A 20,532-nucleotide genomic window follows, 5' to 3' on the forward strand; every position below is an offset into this window, starting at 1 on the left:
AAGATAGATAGGGCAGTCTCTTTATTTACCAAAGAGTGGTAAGCTTATGTGGCGTAAAAAAAAAAAAATATTTGCTAACAAAAAACAATGGCAACAGCCAATACTTTAGGTTCTACAACATAAGGAGTTCCATATTCACTGGCCTTATTAAATTTAATTATGTTTTGTCTTGGAATTTAACTTGGGGCGCCTGGATGGCTCAGTCAGTTAAGCCTCCAAATTCAGCTCAGGTCATGATCTCACCTCCGTGGCTTCGAGCCCTGTGTTGGGCTGTGCTCAGAGCCTGGAGCCTGTTTCAGATTCTGTGTCTCCCAGTCTCTCTGCCCCTCCCCCTCTCATGCTGTGTCTCTGTCTCAAAAATAAATAAAACATTAAAACAATTTTTAGAATTTAACTTTAGGGGCGTCTGGATGGTTAAGCATCCAACTTCGGCTCAGGTCATGATCTCATGGTTCATGGGTTCAAGCTCACACTTCGGGTCCTCTGTCCCCCTCGCCCTCTGCTTCTCTTTCTCACTCAAAAATAAATAAACTTTAAAAATTAAATAAATAATTAATTAAATTTAGTTCTGAAAATTAGGAAGGATGAAATGCTAACATTAATACTATGAAATGTTGTAAGATTTATAGTTAATTCATTAAAGTATAGCGTTTTTAACTACCAAATAGGAAACCTACTTTATAACAGATATGCTGCACCATTATTTGAGTAAAATGCCAATTTTTGGAACAAAGTCATTTCATAAAATAATATTAAACCATATGTATTTAGAACAGTACTTAGTGTCCCAGGATATTTCAATTTTCATGTATTCTGATTGAAATCAGGAAAAAGACTCTTCCAGAGAAGCAAATACTGGGTAAGTACTATTTTGTATGTTTATTATTTCTGTAATTTACTCTTCTACACAAGGCAGAAAGTAGAAGAGTTTGGCATTAGCTGCTCATCATATCTTGGGAACAAATTCAGTTCCTCGGGACATGAAAGCACATTGATGGACATTTTTTTTACTCTGTAAAATTGAAGACGGCATAGTTTTAGCTTTAAATTACTTCCTATAGATATACCAATCTCTTAACTTTGGAATGGGAAAAAGAAAAGCACGCATCTTGCAAAGTTCTTTAGCAGTGTATTTTTATAGGTACAAATATAGTATAGTCTATTATCAAAAAAAATTTAAATGCATCACCTAGAAATTTATCATGCAAACTCGGCATTAGAAGTAAAAACACATCAATTTTATAAACATCAAACAAAGGCTCATCTAGTTTTCATTCTGCAGCAATCCTTTTAACACAAAGCACCTTACTTAGAGCATAGCATTTCTAAAGACAGCCAGTGGGTCAACATTTACTCTTAGGCCAAAGGCAATTTATTTTCCTGAAAGTATGTCTTTTACCATCGATAGATCTTAAATGTAAAAATAATTGGAATTAGATCATATTCTGCTGCAAATTTATGTAAACTAATCATACTTGTAGGTCTTTTCCTATTAAGACAGAAATTATCTATAAATTATTCTAAATGAACATAGATACATGAAAGCATCTTTGGTCTTTAAAAGACTGGAGGACCATGGATCCAGAGGAATTTCATGAAAATGAGTCAGAAGGCAGTTAACACAGTCAAGGTGAAAAGAAGTAGGTTCAGAGTTGGGAGGTCAAAGGCTCTGCACTGGCATGAACCCAAAGGCATAAACTTAAAAGATTCAGACCCAATCATCACCCAAGGAAAAGAAAAGAGGCTGCTTCCTAGGAGAGGACAAATAATGGACCAGCAGGAGTCCAGCGAGCCCCTCACACACACAATGCCAACAGTTGCCAGGCCAGAAAGGGTCACAGGAAGGCATTAAGGAGAAAACCATGGAGCCTGAGAAAGATTGGCGTCATTCTTCTTCCCCTATTAACTTCATTTCTCTCCCAAACCAGAGGTTCTTTAACTGTTTCTGTGCCAAAATTCTGACACTGGATTTCTTTTCCATTTCCTTTTGACCATGTATCTCAAGGGCACAGCTGGCATCTGGATGGGGCAATCCATGAATGTCCTACCAACTGTAGGGTGCCCACCACTTCTGTTTCTACCTTCAAAGGCCAGGAGAGTCCCCAAGTCACTGGGGCAATCAAAACTCCATCACCAAATGCCACTAGGAGGTAAATACAACCTCAACCACCACTTAAAAGAAACCACGGTTACAAGCTCCAGTATCTCATTGAAACCCACAGTGCAGAGAACCACCTTCAATAGACTCTAATCTACATCTCTAGTCAAGATTTTTCTCCTTTCAAGTTGACAGTCTCCCCTCATTCTCCACTATCACTTCAAAACTGGTCCCAAATGAATTCCTTATCTCCTTCACTAAGGCCCAACCTGTTTCCCTGATAACCTAGCTAATGCAACCACCGCCTGCAGTCCACTGTGCAGACACCTGGGAGGCAAACAAAACTCCACTTTCTTACCAAGTCCTCAAGACTCCATGTTCCAAGTATCGCTCAAGCCCTTCCTCACAGGATCCCTGTTTCTCATCATGTCCAGCTGTATTACTGCAGTGGCCTCAAATCTTCCACCATCTTGACATCCTCTCTAATGCAAACACCATGCTGTCATCTCCTGGGCCACCATGGCTGTCCCCTACTGGATCGCTCCATGTTTCTACACAGCCTTCAAAAACCATGAAAACTCCTCAGCAGGGCACACAAAGGCCGGTACCCTCCCACCCTCACCGGGGATCCTTCAGCCCATAACCTCCAGCATGACCCAGGCCTATGCATTTCAGGGGCAGCGCCCTGCTCTGATTCCCCTGCACACAAACGAAGGATGTTCCACCAGCTGCTGCTGATCCTTGGGGACCAGCAGAAATGCTCTAGAACCCAGGCATCTTGCAGAATAGGAGGATCCACAAGTGTTGACTAAAATGAGCAATTCTTTTTTTTTTTAATGTTTTATTTATTTTTGATACAAAGAGAGACAGAGTATGAGAGGGGGAGGGTCAGAGAGAGAGGGAGACACAGAACCACAAGCAGGCTCCAGGCTCTGCGCTAGCTGTCAGCACAGAGCCCGATGCGGGGCTCGAACCCACAGATGTGAGATCTGACCTGAGCTGAAGTGGGAGGCTCAACCCACTGAGCCACCAGGCGCCCCTAAAATGAGCAATTCTTTATAAAGCAAAGAATTTAGTAGGGACATGCCACTGAAAAGCACTCACACCCAGAATGACAATGAACTTGTCATATAACATCTTCTTACACAGAAAGGCTTCTTAGTGCTATTCATTGGCAAGTGGTGGAGAACCTAAGACACTACATCACACTGTTGAATTCACAAAGGTGTTCTGACCTTGCCCTACACTAATATCCCATCACCTGTAGATACAATTTTTCATGAAAGTACAGCAATGAACACAGTCTTGATTACGCCACACTGAGCAATCCTGTGCTTCATCAGCAATCACTAATTTGAACACCAGGCCTCTGCTTTATTCAACATTTTATTTAGCATTTCCCTTAAGACTGGCAACCCTTTCATGGGTAGCACATCAAGTAGTTATCACTTGAGAGACCAAATGCTGAAAAGTCCGTTCAGCAAGTAGGCATTCTATAATGAGACGGGCTTTGCACGTCTTCTCAGCATTCTGAATTTTTTAAACGCTGTATCTGAAATGGGATTTCAAACTAAATCAAAAAACTTTTTTTGATACAGAGGATTACCATGCAGAAGGTGAACATTCTTAAGCCTTAGTTAAAATATATTATAATAGAGATCAAATATCACATAGGCAGTTTTCCAAATTAAAATGCTATCTTTTAAGTAACAGGAAAATAAAAATGTAAAAGATGTTTATCTTTTAATTTCTTTTTTAACATTTATTCATTTTTAAGAGACAGAGATATATCCGGTGTGAGTGAAGGAAGGGCAGAGAGAGGAAGACACAAAATCCAAAGCAGGCTCCAGGCTCTGTCAGCACAGAACCCAATGCAGGGTTCCAACTCATAGACTGCAAGATCATACATAACCTGAGCCAAAGTTGGATCCTTAACCAACTGAGCCATCCAGGCACCCCTGTTTATCTTTTAATGGAGGTTGAGAATTTTCTGAGTTTTGTTTTAAACATATAAAATAGAGGCGCCAGGGTGGTTCAGTCAGTTAAGCATCTAACTTCGGATTTTGGCTCAGTTTGTGATCTCAAGGTCTGTGTATCCAAGCCCCGTGTCTGCCTCTTTGCTGACAGAATGGAGCCTGCTTGAGATTCTCTCTCCCCCTCCCTCTCTGCACCTCCCCTGCTCATGTTCACAATCTCTTTCTCTTCCAAAACAAATAAACCTCAAAATAAATAAATAAAAATAAAAAATAAACATGTCCAGAACAGCCTCTTACTATAAGCTAGTATAGAAATGAAAACTTAAAAATTTTTATGTTTATTTATTTTTGAGAGAGAAAGAGAGAGAGAGAAGAGAGAGAGAGCGAGCGAGCACATGTTATCATTACTGTCCACTTGGCTCTGCCCTAACGTGACAAATATGCCATGTCCAGATGCACAAGAATACTCCCTACTTAGGACAGGTCCAGTTTTTGTGGGTCCTAAAGCTTGTCCAATATCTAGGCACAAAAATTAGGAAAAACTCAGGCACAGGGGCACCTGCATGGCTTAGTTGGTTAGGCGTCTGACTCTTGGTTTGGACTCAGATCAAGATCTCACAGTTCATGGGATCAAGCTCTGTGTCAGGCTCTGCTCTGTCAGCGTGGAGCTTGCTTGGGATTCTCTCTCACTCTCTCGCTTTCTCTCCCTCACCCTCTCCCTGTCTCTCTCCCACTCATGCTTTCTCTCAAAATAAGTAAAGGAAAAAAAAAAAAGAAAAGACAACAGGCACAAAAACAAATATTTAATAAATGAAGCTTAAGCTTAAACCCACCATTGACCCAACTATAGAAAATTGCCAACATTCGACCATTTTGACCTACAAAAATAGCAACTAAGGATGGTTCAGCTGAGCTCACTGCTCGCACATGGGTCCAGTCCAGGCTCTGTAGTTCCCTCAGAAGAACATAAGAGCTCACCACCGGCATACAAGCCAAGTTTCCAACACATTAAAACTAATAATGGAAACGCCTCCAATAGCTTTTACAAAATGTTAAATAGGGAAAACCTAAAGAAACCAGTATGGTCATTGTGACTACATTTTCAAAATAAAAATTACGTATATGAACAAAAAATATGAAAACGTAAACAAAAATGTTTGTATCTGACTAGTATGACTGAGTTATTTTCTCCCACACAAGTAAAAGTCGTTTGTTATTGGTATAATTTAATTTTTTGTATCTTTTTTAAATTTTATTTTGAGAGACAGAGAGTGGAGGAGGGGCAGAGAGAGAGGGAGACACAGAATCCAAAGCAGGCTCCCGGCTCTGAGCTGTCAGCACAGAGCCCAAAGCGGGGCTCGAACCCACAGACTATGAGATCATAACCTGAGCTGAAATCAGACGACTAAAACCAACTGAGGCCACCCAGTTGCCCCAATTATTAGTATAATTTGAAAGGAAGAATAAAAGGACAAGTGTGAGGAGAAGAGGGAGGGAACCGAGGGGTGAGAGACAGACAGAACTGTCTGCAGTGACAATTCATTACATACTTGGCAGCCATCTTGACATCAACAACCTGAAACATACCTTAAAATTTATTTCAAGGAGTAAAGATAAATGCCAATTAAATCCATGAGAAACCTCATACTTCCAAAGGTCTTGTTTGAGGTAAGGTAGATGTTTGTTAGCAAGGAATGTCTTGGCCTGTCCAAAGGCCAGCGAAGGTGAACTTACTTTTTGCTTGCCTCATAGACATCCGTAATGTTGGAAAAAAGATGGTGACTCTCTGTTTTGGTCATCGTATCACTCAGTTCTTTAGAATTTTTAAACATTCGTATCAAGATCTCCAAGCTGAGTAAATATGAGTGTTCAGAGGATATGACTTCAAAGATAGCCTGGTAAAGAAGGAAAAAGAAAGATATTGATTCCTGTAGTTAAAGAACTAAAATAAGCTCTCATAATTCTCCTATAAAAAAGACCTACCTTGAAAAGCACAAAAAGATAAGCATTAAGGAAAATACATCCCCAAACTACCATCTTTATGTTAAGCATGAACATCCAAACCTCAAGAAAGAGAGTCACTGTCGACAGTGGTAAAAATGAAAAAGTGAAAGCACTTGGATGACTTAAGATTGCATCCGGAGGTCATGCTTTGCCAAAGGGTGGAATCTACGAAGAAAGCTAGGGCCTGTCATAAAATTTCAGTGTGACGCTAATTAACCTTTGGGGTCATCTCCTAAAGCCCTGTTTCAACGTAAAGATTTATAGACATCACTTGGGATTCAGAGAAAATGTCTCACAAATACATTTCTTTGCTCTCCTCTTGTGTGGGCCCTTATTTTAGTCTAACAAATTTGCAGCCAATAAGAGCAAAGAGTTTGGGTGTATTAAAAGAACATGACTGTATCTACCCTTAAAAGGTTTTTATCGGCCACAGGAATTCTTTTATATTAAGCTCATACAACTGAAAGTAATTGGTTTTTTTTGTTTGTTTGTTTTTTAACAAGCCACTCTCTCTGCTCTTATCAGTATCTCAAGAAGGACCCTCTGCAGAAATGGTTGGTGTCAGGCACACAATGGCTACCTGCTAAGTGTTCATTAGTGATGAAAGCCAGCCCACATATGTGAATAGGCACCTACATCCTGTGTAAGGAATTCATCTAGCTCATTAACAGAAACCCCTTCAGATCCTCCAAGAATCAAAACACAGGGATTCCTCCTGAGGTAGGGGTGGTAAACATCCTTACAGGCTTGAGATTCGCACTCTTCTTGGAGATCTCCCTGGTAGCACTATCATCATCGCTGGACCTCCAGGGCCCCTCCCCTCAAGCCCCTGACCCAAAAGACACAGCAGAGTCTTCCCATAAGGCCCTGTGCTGTGGCTGAGACTAGGTGGGAGCGGAAGGCACGGGTACACGGAAGGCCAGCTGTCCATATGTGGGCCATGTTTTTTAAGTCAGCTCTATGGTGTTAGTCTCAATGTTCTCCTCCCTTTTACAGCATCGATACGCTTTAAAGGAAGTCTTACTTAAATGTGCTGGTCTAGCCTCAGTTGTGCACCAGGGACTTAAGTGATGTAATCATCTAACGTGTAAGGAGTGAGGACATTAAGAGTCTCACTTGACCTGAATTTTGTATAATTCTATTCAGTCAATACAACTATCCTTAGGAAATACAATGCAAAGTGAAGGAAACTGTAACTTCCTGACCAAAATAATGGATTGCTGATGGATATGGTAACCTGGAATGACAAAATATTTTCAAAAGCAAAAGCTTTTGTAATCAAAGGCAAAATACTAAGATTTGAACAAAAAGATCACATGAACAATACAGAATAGAGCAGAAAAGATGAATAAGTGGTAGTTTAATATAATAGATTTAATATAATAACTGCTAAAACATCCTGCAATAAAGCCATTAACTACTTAAAAGCAAATTGGGTTAAACTTTCTAAAAATAGCTAGATAGGAATAGAATGGAACCAGAAGGTTAGATTTGCTGCCATCACTAGTTTTTTTTAATATCATAAATCTGAATATTTTCAAAATATAGGGGAAAGAAACAGGCTCAAATAGGAAAGGTTTAAAAAAATACAAATGTTCAAATGGAATAGGACCCTAGAGTAGCTCTTGAATTTATCCACAAAGAAACATTATTTATGTTGCAGTAAGAAAAAAAAAAAAAAACCACATCACCTGCTGTCCAAAATTTGGAGAACAGCTCTTTTTAAAAGGTAGAATTTAGAGAATGGACTACTACATTCTGGTTTATATGCATGATCTAGATTAATATATATTAAGCTAGCTAAATCCCAAGTACAGGCTGAATGTCAAAAGCAAAAAAACCTGTTTAGAATAATCATGTATCTACATTTTAACACACACATGCACACAAGTATATGTACATAAATATATGTAATACATAATTTAAAAACAGTTTGGATAGATACACATCACTTCATAATTATAGTTGCCTCTGGGGAGGAGAGGTAGAAAATGACAAACGAGAAGAACATAGGATTTCCACTTTATTGAAAGTCTTGTTTTCTTTTAAAAAAAAGAATGAGGAAAAAAGTATAAATGTAATATATTTGTTGATTCTCAATGATAGGTACACCAATGTTATATATTATTCTGTTTTTTTAAACTTAAAAAAATGGCACTATAATGTGCCTTTGTATTTTTGTGTTATTTATGCTAATGAAATAAAAATACAGTTCATGTCCTTTGAGCAGTATTTTTTTGTGTATATGTGTGTGTGTGTGTATACACACACGTTATATACACATATATAATGTTGTACACATATGAATATGCATATAACAGGAGGAAAGTGTTTTGAGAACTTTACAATATTTTTTTCCTTAAACTACATTTATTTAAACTTCAAGTTACAAAAGCCTATTACTATCAGTTTTATTTTTTAAGTAAACTTTTATTTTGGTATAAATTTAATTCCTAGAACTCTTGCAAAGAGAGTTCAAAGTTCCTGCGTTTCCTTCATCCAGTCCCCTAACCAGGGCACCTGACACAACCAGGGTACATTATATTTTATCTGTAGACAAATGTATGTACTTTACTCAGATTTCACCAGTTTTCCCACCCATACCCTTTTTCAATTCCAGGATCTAACATCTCTTTCATTTCTTAACATATTTCTTCCAGTTTAAGTACCTTTCCTAAATGCTTTGTTGTTTAAGTTAAAATGACATTAGGTATTTTAAAGTTTTCTTTCCTAGGTGCTTATGTGTAGCTTTATTTGACAATGATCACATACCCCTTATGTTTAAAAACAAAATGAATGCATTTTCAAAGGAAAACACTGAACCAGTGCACACAGTAGGTGAAAGCACACACATTCCTTGGAGCTCTAAAAGTAGCTCCTTGAGGCACCTGGGTGGTTCAGTCAGTGAAGCGTCCAGCTCTTGATTTCACCTCAGGTCACAATCTCACAGTTCATGAGTTTGAGCCTGGCATCTGGCTTTGGGCTGACAGTGTGGGGCCTACTTGGGAGTCTCTATCTCCCTCCCCCTCCCCCACTCATGTGGTCTCTGTCTCTCTAAATATAAATAAACAAACTTAAAAATATATATTAAAAATATAGGGGCACCTGGGTGGCTCCGTTGGTTAAGCATCCGACTTTGGCTCAGGTCACGATCTCACAGCTGAGGAGTGAGAGCCCCACATCAGGCTCTGTGCTGACAGCTCAGAGTCTGGAGCCTGCTTCGGATTCTGTGTCTCCCTCTCTGCACCTCCCCACCCCCAAAAAATGAATAAACCTCAAAAAAATATATATATATAAATATATATAAATATACATATATTAAAAATATAAATAAAAGTATCTGCCAGTAGAAAACATACCTCCTGTCTCTTTCTTTCCTCCTGGCTAACTGTCTGTGATAATCCGTTTCTTTTCACCTAGAGGAAAAAGCAAAAGAAAGTTGGGCTCATTTACTTTAACAATTTATCATGTAAGGCACAACTCCATACCCTTCAAGAAATGAATTACAGAAAATTATGCAAAATGTGTAAATTAAGCACATGTCAATTTCTGGGTCCCTCATGTAATACTGAATCACATTAATAAATTAGCATTACCACAAAAGAATTGCAAAGTGTCTAGAACACTCTATCAGACTGCATTAATCTGCTCTCATCTTAGGTCTAGATACTCCTAAAATACTTATCAAATTAATTTCGCAAATCATAGGTGAAGAAACCTAACAATAAAGTAAGTGAAGCCAACTCTCAAGAGTTCACTGCCCAAGACTGCGCGTTGCAAAAGTAACTTTCATGCTGTTTCACCAAGACTCCACAGAATACCCATGCTCTTCATAGAAACCCAGTCCAAGAAGAAAGCAAAGTCCTCTCTGCCCCGATTTCACATGTATTTAAATCCGACAAATAAGGATGTTAGGCTGACATTCTTTGGAGAAGAACAGTACCCACATGAACTGTGAACGCCAATGTCGAACTGGGAGCAATGTGGTTGCGGTGTTACGTGAATCACTATGACCCTCACCTAAATAACAACCCGTTTTTATTTGATTACTGCAGTTTTTTGTTTTTGTATTTTTTTATGGGTTGCTTTTTTTTTTTTTTTTTTGAGAGACAGAGACGGCACGAGCAGGGGAGGGTCAGAAGGGAGACACAGAATCCAAAGTAGGCTCCAGGCTCTGAGCTTGCTGTCTGCGCAGAGCTGGACGCGGGGCTCAAACCCACGAATCGAACCATGAGATCATGACCCGAGCTGAAGACCGAAGCCGGACACTTAACCGACTGAGCCACCCAGGTGCCCCTGATTACTGCAGTTTTTATCATAATTCAGTTTCTACACCAAAGAGGAGAGGCTGAACTAAGAACTCCATGAAGTCAGGGCCCAGTGCGCTTTCCACCACACCTGGCACGAAGTCTAGCACAGGAAAGACACTTGTGTTTTTCAGCAGAAGATTAAATTAGCAAAAGGTCAGACACACATACGATACTGACCAATTAAATCCTGTGCTTAAAGGAAAGAAGGACAGCAAGAAAAGGGAGTGCCCTTCCCTTTTCTGAGAAACTAATAGCAATAAAATACAACACAGGTCTTCAAACATTTTTGTTTTCATACTTCCTAAAAAAAGTTTTCTTAACCATGCTCCCCTAGATCATTTTTAAGTTGACATCTCAAAGTTTGCATTGTACATTTAAAGAATTTAAAAGATGGGGCACCCAGGTGGCTCAGTCAATTAAGCTTTCAACTCTTGATTTCGATTCAGGTTCAGGAGGTCAAGTCCCACCTTGGCCTCCACGCTGACAGCGCAGAACCTGCTTGGGATGCTCGCTCTTGTGCGAGCACGCGCTCTCTCTCTTTCTCTCTGCCCCTCCCTCACTCACTTGCTCTCTGTCTCTCAAACATTAAGAAGAATTAAACATAGATTTTTCTGCTAATTGTAAATCTAGACATTCTAAAACGTGTTGCTTACACCATTTTCAAGGTATCCAGTGGAATATAAAAACATAATGATGTAATATTCACCACCATCCATTTAAAAATAAATATAGTTTTCATAACAGTTAGAGATTATTCTTGTTTCTCCATAAAAATCACACTTCTATGTCAATTTCCCTCCCGAAGCTCCTAATGTTACGGTAGCTAATGAATTACACTAGTATACTTTGATGCATTTTTAATTTTCTGAAATGTCCTGTGACCACTAAGTTTTAAGTATAAAAGGCCCTCTCTTGGATTATATAATCACAATTATCATTAATAACGTACGATCAAAATAACATAGTAACTTCCAATTTTAATGCATTAGTAAAATGAATTTTACTGAGAATATAACTCTTAGTAAGGTGGGGACTTTATGGTGGTTTCATTAAAAAGAGGCTTCACTAAAACCAGTATGCTAATAAAAATATTTTTTTAATGTTTATTTATTTTTGAGAGAGAGGCAGAACGTGAGCAGGGAGGGAGAGGGAGACACAGAATCTGAAGCAGGCTCCAGGCTCTGAACTGTCAGCACAGAGCCCAATACGGGGCTCGAACTCACAAATCGTGAGATCATGACCTGAGCTGAAATAGAGACTTACCCGTCTGAGCTACCCAGGTGCCCCTAAAACCAATATTCTAACTTGACCCCCATATCTTGTGCCCCAGGGGTCTGACACCTTGGAACAAAGCACAACCCTAAGATTTGGGATGGATAAGAGAGAGACCTTTCCTTAGGCAACTGTGAGAAAGGAGACGAGAAAGAACCCTGGGGTAACACTGTGTACATGCAGTCTCGGTGTCAGAAAGGAGGTTCCCTGGAACTTAAAGATCTGGAAAATGGTAGCCTTAGAACTGTCCCCGTCCACTCTACAGTCTTCACGAATCCCTGATGGTGCAAGTCCTGGTGTGCAGATGGCTGGTACACACGGCCCTACATGGTGCTGCCATGGAAATGAAGACAATCACATATCACACAAAACAGTAGAGCCGTGTACAGAGTCCTAAATCAATAATGTAGAGTCAGCAATCATTTACTGAACACTTAATGTGTGCCTGGAAGTATGAAAATGGGCATTTTATACCTCTTTTCCCACTGACCCCTCATAAAAACTCAAGAAAGTCAACACTATTCTTATCCCCAATTAAGATGGGGATAACAAGTGAGGCTTAGATCTGAGATCACATAGCCAATGGGCAGCAAAGCCAGGATCTGCCTCCATGCCTGTCTAACTCCAGAACTCATGCTCTCAATCATGATATATTAGATGGCCGAGGGACTCCGGCTCTCTGTGAGGGAGAGGCACCCCTTTTCTTGTGTTGGGCAATCATTACTAAGACTCCTTCGAATGGCAGGTCTGTAGCAAGTCTCCATATGTTCTTTTTCATCCACCCATACTGTGGAATGTTCTCAGCCTTACCCACCATCCTGACCCTGGGTCAGCCTGTCAACAAGAATTCATGGTTAAAAAGGCTTCTTCATCCATTTTAATAAGGGAGGAGACTGGACAGAAGAATGAAACCGTTCAGCCCTGCTCCCATCTGGGTAACCCTGAGCAGGAATTCCACAGGACCTCCTTCCTGACACACAGTCCTGGCAGATGGATAGCCAGGCGCCACGCCCACAATCCCTGCAGGTGAGATCACCAGCAAGAATTTCCATGCACTGGCATCCCCGTCCAAAATTACTAATGAGTTCAGACCGAGAAATCTTGAGAGAAAGAGAGTGAACCATCTGGGCACTGAGACCCATACTGATGACAGCTAGTTTACTGAGGGATTAACAGTACTTCATCCTATCAAAAAAGAAAAAAATCCCCAGCTAAAATCGTTGTTCTTTTGAGGGGGAAGAAAGGTGGTTTTGAAAAGGCAAAGTGCAACTCCCAGAATTATCATATTTCATTAATACTAATACAAACAATGATAAGATACTCCTTTAACCAAAAAGTCATCAGTAAGAAACCAGCAACCCATATAGAACCATTGAGACAAAGGGGGGAAAAAAAAAAGAATAAAAAAAAGATTCTAGGGATGCCTGGGTGGCTCAGTCTGTTAGGTGTCCAACTTTGGCTCAGGTCACGATCTTGCAGTTTGTAGGTTCAAGCCCCACATTGGGCTCTGTGCTGACAGCTTGGAACCTGGAGCCTGCTTCAGTTTCTGGGTCTCCCTCTCTCTCTCTGCCCCTCCTCCACTTATAGTCTATCTCTCTCAAAACTAAATAACCATTAAAACATTTTTTTAATATTCTAGGGAGTGTTCTTGGATCATAATTAAGAAATCTGAAGTGCAGCACATTGGAGACGCCTGAGAGTTTGCTCCAGAGAGTTATGACAATGACAGAGAAAGCCCTCCTGGTTGGCCGCCAGACCCCTGCCCCTCCTGGCTGTCTGCCAGACTCTTGCTCCGGGGCAGGCTGGACGGGCTTCTCCCTCCAGAGCCAAGAGGAATCATTTCATCCACCTGAGACGTCTGTCCACATTCGATGCTAAACTAAGTAGTACCTGAGAGCAGGTACCTGTGTGTAGAAGGTCATGAACAGGCCAGGTGCTTTCAGAGACTAAGGAGTGCAGAGAGATGTAACCAGAGAAAGAGAAGGAGAGAATATCAAAGGAGGCTCCATGGAGACTAGTAAAAGGCAGAGTACAGAATATTAGGGTAGAATGAACACACCGGAGCAAAAGATCATGCAGAAATAAACAAGGAAGGAAAGGAGGGGTGGAGGGTGGAAAAGGAAGAGAAATATGAAGGATATTAACAGTAAACAAATGTTCTAATTTAAAACAGCAACCTTATCAATAAACTTAAGTAAACTCACTGAAACACTCAGCCTTCCCCCCCAAAAAAATATGCATGGAAAGCACATATTTATACCTATGGTTTTTAAAACTGACCTGCTTTTTGCAGTCTGCACATTTGTGCTAAGAGAATCTGAAATATTATCAGGTTTATTATGTTCCTTCAAATGTTCCTCTTGTTTCCATGTGTGGAAAAGAAACAAAAAAGGGAGGGCACCTGGGTGGCTCGGTTAAGCGTCCAGCTTCGGCTCAGGTCATGATCTCACAGTTCGTGGGTTCAAGCCTCGCGTCGGGCTCCGTGCTAACCTGGAGCCTGCTTCAGATTCTGTGTCTCCCTCTCTCTCTGATCCCGCCCCTGCTCGCACTGTCTCTCTCTGTCTCTCAAAAACAAACAAAAACCATAAAAAAAATTTTTTTGAAAAGAAAAAAAATAGTATAGCAGCCTCTAACACCTGATTCCTATGTGCTATCCTAGAAGAAAAAAGAATTAAAATGGTACAGGCCTCTTCTATTACTGTAACCCGTATCTCATACTGGTAGCTCTGGCTGAGGACAAGTGGAACCCAGACAGCCAGAACAACACTCCTCTACATGTCTCTCCTATCGTCACTTGAACTTTTTTCCCCTCGCTGATTTAAACTTTTTATTTAACTATGTCATCAGTAAGTAAAACTGCAAAAGTAGTTTAATGAAACACTAAGAACTGGATTCAACTTGGGGTTCTTGATTTTGCATAATCTAACCAGTTCACAGAAGTGCTCAAATCTGCTGTGGCAGTTTCTAGACTCTAAGAAGTATGATAAGTATGATGCATGCCATTATCTTCAATATTTTAAGTAGATTTAAAAAACTACTTCAAATAAAACAACAGAACTGAGCTCAAATCTATTTTTTTAATCTTTATTTATTTTTGAGAGAGTATGGGTGGGGGAGGGGCAGAGAGAGAGGGAAACACATTATCAGAAGCAGGCTCCAGGCTCTGAGATGTCAGTACAAAGCCTGACGCTGGGCTCAAACTCATGAACCATGAGATCATGACCTGAGCCAAAGCTGGATGCTTAACTAACTGAGCCATCCAGGTGCCCCCCAAATCTATAATTTTAACATAAGTTAAAAAATTTAAACATATGTATGTAGCTTATCAAGACAGTGAATGCAGAGAACTCATGTTATAATAATTTTACATTTATCCTTATAGATTATATACATATATACACATATATATATATATAATGTATGGATTTACTGCTATAATCAGTAATGAAATTCTTCATTCATGATCTAACGGATATAGTGTGTATATTCAAATGAGATGGAAATTGACAATTGGCTAAAACTAATAAAGAATGGTACAAGAGACTTCATCTATGGAAATGATAATGTCTAGTTAGACCTAAAATATAGTTTTTGAAATTGATAAAAAGGTAAACTCTGTAAAGGATAATACCAAAAGTTAATTATTAGATACTCTATCTAAAATTCATGCCTGCCTCCTTCTTGATTCCTTGCAAGGCTGAGCTTCTTAGAGGACTACCCTAAAAGGAACAGGCATGCTTTTAGCACTTAATTCCATTTCTGCACTCACCATAGTTAAGGGAGTTTTCACCTTGCAGAGAATTGTGTCCACATATCCATAAACTTTGCACGCTTATTCTTTGGCCTTTGACTTTACTGACAGGAATAGGTTATGAGCCAAGTTCTCTAAGTCCCAAACAGAGCTCCAGTATTGCCATTTATATAGAACCTATCTATCTACAGAGCAGAGCCGCTCCTGTATCTGTGGAGGGAGCTGACATCAGTAACACCAGTTTCTCAGCTGACGAGATGACCATTTTCCATGGGGTATATTCTCAGGCCCTCCACGAGTTGATACTATTTCTAGATAAGATGGGGGCACATTCTTTCTCTGTCTCCCCACCAGCCAGGGAAACCAGAATGGGAGGGCCCCAAAGGACTGACTGCCCCAAAAGGCTTAGAAATATAGCTAGTAAAAAATTAGATCAGGTATTTATAATCCAAGATCACTCTGGCTCCATGAAGCAGTAATGCACACTGAATACTCAATTTGAGCTAAGACCTTTAAACTTGCTGGAGTTTACCCACTTGCTGAAAATCAGCTGGTTATTCACGCCTGTTGGTGATTTCCTATTCACAGGCTTTTGTTCTCAAGAGTTCAAGAGTGGGAAGGGAATGAATTGCCAAGTAAAATTATACCATGGGACACATACTTACACAACCCATACAGCCCCTGAATTACAAATGAGCTAGAGTTCTTTCACTGTAAATAACATGGGAACGGCCACTCCCCCAGAGTATGTCTAAAGTCCCTAAAATGAAACACCTGCCCCGATCCAGAAATAGTGTCCTTGTAACCAGGCCCGCAGGCTCTGTCCAGGCCCACCGCATCCACATCGGAAAGACCCTGGGAGATCACTCTGCCTAAGCTACGAGCTGCCAGAGAGCTGCCACAGAACATCAGTCTAAAGGGTCAGAGATCTCAAAATAAATAAATAAAAACTAAAGTAGTGTCAGACATCTGTGTAACCAAAGATCAGATAAATGAGATCAAGAGGAAGGCAGTGTTACATTTTCAGGGAGGGGTGGGTAAATAGATAAAACACCATTTAAAAAAATGAAGAGGTAGAAGACAATGGTCCGTCTAATAAAATTATAGGCTTAATTTAAAAAAAATATCTCAACTAACGTGCCAGGGACCTTCTAATTCATTTGTTCAAAAAACTGATCTCCTCTTGGATCTACTGTAATAATAATCCTTTCTACCTCACCAAGGTTCTTGGGTCTTAAGAAGCAGCAAACAGCCTCCTGGAGGTAACCTCAGGTCTGCTAAGTCAATGGCAAACTCAGATAAGGCAGGCCAGCGCTCGAGGCTTTTTCTCCTCTACAGCCTGTGTCACCTTCTACAGACAGAACCAGGATTCCTGAATGAACCCATCTTATTTCAATACAGAAAGGAGGCTAAGAGTACAAACCACAAGCCGATAGGTAATGAAACGTACAAGAATGGACTGTTGTCCTTTGCACAGTTTAGGAGAGAAGCACGCATTCCTTCATCGTGGCCTGCCAGCCCTCACTGGCTAGCTACCCATATCTTCCAACTCATGATGCAGAGTTCTTGTTGGTCCTTAATTTATTTCTCAAACTATTGCTGCATCCAATGCTTACCATGCACCAGAACTTGTAACACCTAAACCTAACACAACCGTGCAAGGAGGCTGGCTCTATCCCTATTTTACAAATGAAACACCGAGTCACAGAAAAGTCAAATCATTAGCTCTAATAAGCAGTACAACCAGGATGCAAACCCCGGCCTTCCTGCTCGCCCCCCAAGGCTATGAGTTCTTAACCATCCTTACCCAGCACGGCACACCGCCTTCTAACACTTCAGAATTCCTGACAGTTGTGATCTGCAGCTGTTCATCCCCTGAACCACAGTCCTCCTCCTGAATGCCCCAGACACCCCAGCTTCTGCTGCTACTGAAAACTATGCTGTCAGTGGGGTACCCTGCAACTTAACTTTTTCATTAGTCCTAACGTGACTCCTGCTAAACACAAGGTCTCTTTCACTTGCTCTTACTAGCCCCATTGCCCTGTGGGCTGCCGAGCCCGGACTCTAGCCCCCAGATGAGAAGGAGCTCTCCTTTATCTATCGATAATTAAGAGCAGACAATGAAGTTAGGAAAGGCATGAACACCTAACGGCATAAAGTTGAAAGGATGAAAAGGAAACTGACTTTAGCAGACAAGGGCAATTCTCTAAAACTATTTAATAAAAGTTGAGCTGTTGTAAAAAGTAAAACATGTAATAGAATCCCAAGAAGCAGTGTTAACAGCGGTTAACAGGAAAGGGTCTGGAATTGGTGGTAAAGTCAAAGTAGATTTCAGCTTTAACTGGCGTGTTGAATGTTGCAATAAGAACCTACCTGGGGGCACCTGGGTGGCTCGACTTTGGCTCAGATCATGATCTCATGGTTCTTGAGTTCAAGCCCCACATTGGGCTCCGTGCTGACAGCTCAGAGCCTGGAGCCTGTTCCAGATTCTGCACCTCCCTCCCAATCTGCCCTTCCCCTGCTCACACTCTGTCTCTCTCTCTCTCTCTCTCTCTCTCTCTCTCTCAAAAATAAATAAACATTAAAAAATTTTAAAAAAAAAGAACTTACCTGTATCACTTCTGTGATTCAAAACATTGTTTGAAAGAATTTAATCAGCTTTAGATTTTGAGTTTTAAAGTGAAAATCAAAGAACTAATGACTGACAACAGGGAGTTGGATAACAGAACCAAACATCCACTTATTTGATGAAACAATATGAGCTTTAAAAAAAGTTCTTGCAGAAGAAAGTTTAATGACATGAAAAGTCATTCACAACATGGTTAAGGGAAAAAACCTGAGTTACAAAACAGCAAGTTTAAAGACATGAAGCGATATTTATAATAATGTTGATGGGGGAAATATGGGTAACAAGACAATATGAAATTACTGAGCTTTTGTTTTAAAAAAACTCTATCCATAAATATATTTTTTTAAAAATCTACAAAGTTCTATACCAAAATGTCAATAGTGATAGGGAGGGGAGAGATTTCAACTAATTTTTATTTTCTTCATTTTGTCTACTGGTACTTTTTGATTTCTGTATAGTAAATAACATGTCTTCACTTTGTAATTAAAACTTCATTCCTAGTGAAAGCTAAAATATGTTTCAAAGTCCTCTCTCAAAAGGAATAAAGCAAGCATGCCAGGCACATGGAATTGTTCAAGGGTCCCAATAACACCTGCATTTCTTTGTTGTCACCCACAAGGCAAGCTGGAGATGCGGCAGGTGACCACTAGCAGATAAAAGTAACCAAGGGGAAGGGAGGCAACAAGAAAGCAAGGTTTCAGCCAAGCCCCAAAGCACACAGTGGCTTCTGAGGCAGATGTGATGATGAAAGTGAGTGAGGAGAGGCAGGTGTGCAGGTGTGACAGCACTGACTGGACTCGAGGTAGGTAACCGAGCACCAGCTCCTCTCATAGTGAAGGCACAAGTCAATGAGGGCTCATGAAAGAAAGCACAACAGAGCTGAGGGGCAGGACAGGAAAACTGCCATGTGTGACGGCGGTGCCAACATCTCAGTGGCTCTTTTACGTTTGTCTGTTGTTTTTGTCAAGTGGCAGATGGAGGGGAACGATCTACCCCAAAACAGTAAGTTTACTTAAAATAACACTGACAATAAAGTTAATTTCCTAGACTTGCAATAAAAATCTAACTGGAGAATTTCTGGAAAATTGGGTAAAAAAGTGAACTAACTGATGTCTTACATTTGATGTACAGAAAGCACACAACGGTTTCACCGGACAGGGATGGTCTTATTGTGCGGAGGAGATCCGAGACCCGGGCACAGATCTAGCACTGCTGTTCTTCCACTTACCTGCATGTCAAACGCCATTCAAGCCGTATTTCATGCTTCCACTGCTTTTATTTCCTACTCTTCTGCCCACCTAGTTTTAGTCATAATCTCTAGAGAAACTTCCCTGACCTAATTTATGGCTCTCTACGATATCTATCTGGGTTATTCATTTTGGCATCGTGTCCTACATTCTTTCAAAAATATCCTTTAGACGGTTCACTTCTATTGTCTTCTGAACCAGCCTCTAAGTTCCTGCAGTGCAGGTGCTGGGACGGAGGCTTGCTTTGTTTGCTCCATCCACTACAATGCGGTGCTAGTATCAATGGATTTTGGAACGAGCGTTTTCCAAACTACAAGTGAATGACACAATAAAGTTCATGGACTTCTGGTCAACATCTATGTCAATGTAACAAAACAGAAAGGACAGAAAATACCATTGTGTAATGCAAGTATTGAGGGTCACTTCTAACTTTTGTTTGACACACACACGTGATTACAAGGGTAAAACGACTTTCTTATGATGCTAAGCCTCTGACAGGCGGCATGTTTGCAACATCAACTCCACCATGTGTAAATTTACAGTAGATATGGGACTCATGTTGCTGACAGTCTCACAGACCCCTACAGGAAAAGCTGTTCTACTCACAACCTCCAATAAATGACCCAAAGCGGCCACATTTAGCACCATAATGCATCATGGAGGCCAAGGCTGATGGGAAAAGACCTAATTAGGCACCTTGGGCCAAACAACAATAAATGTTTAGGTGGCCTTTTAAATGGGGGGAAAGTGCTAAGCTGATAAGATCCAATAAGACACTCTCTTAAGAAACTGAAACAGGTAGTTATATATGGAAGCTGAAAGGATAACATGAGGCGGGGAGGCCTATCCCAGGTGACCTCAAGCGTAAGTTATGAGAACTCAGACACTGAGTACACAGGAACTCTTGGGAGAAAAGACAGACACGGTAAAACGGGTCAATAAGTTCATGATGAGAAGTGAGCCAACAGGTAGATTGTTGCTGAGTCACATTATTGCCCAAGGACCAGAGGTAAGGATAGTTCCTGCTCTTCCCGAGCCCTGTGTGCATGTTTCCATGATAATGGGGCCCCTGAGAAGCTCTGTTCTAGGTAATCCCAAGACCCTAATAAAAATAGGAGACTAACCATATTAACATCTCACCGTCTCAGCCACCTTGAAACAAAGTGGAGAAGTAGCACTGTCCTCGTGGTATTGTCCTAAGGACTATATAAAGTGTAGTGAAATGACCTAGGACAAGCCCCAGTA

General features: G+C 40.5%; 1 protein-coding gene across 2 annotated transcripts in view; it reads right to left on the minus strand.

The window, feature by feature from the left end:
- Positions 1-20,532, minus strand: part of ARHGEF26 (Rho guanine nucleotide exchange factor 26) — a 116,207-nt gene that overhangs the window by 81,093 nt on the left and 14,582 nt on the right. For both annotated transcript variants that reach the window (XM_029940022.1, XM_029940021.1), the window contains exons 5-6: positions 9,438-9,494; positions 5,809-5,969 (exon numbers count right to left, since the gene is read on the minus strand). In XM_029940022.1, coding sequence (XP_029795882.1) covers positions 5,809-5,969; positions 9,438-9,494 — 218 coding nt within the window. The remainder of the gene's footprint in view (positions 1-5,808; positions 5,970-9,437; positions 9,495-20,532) is intronic.

Source organism: Suricata suricatta, chromosome 5 (genome assembly GCF_006229205.1).
Source record: "Suricata suricatta isolate VVHF042 chromosome 5, meerkat_22Aug2017_6uvM2_HiC, whole genome shotgun sequence".
Lineage (NCBI taxonomy): Eukaryota > Metazoa > Chordata > Mammalia > Carnivora > Herpestidae > Suricata > Suricata suricatta.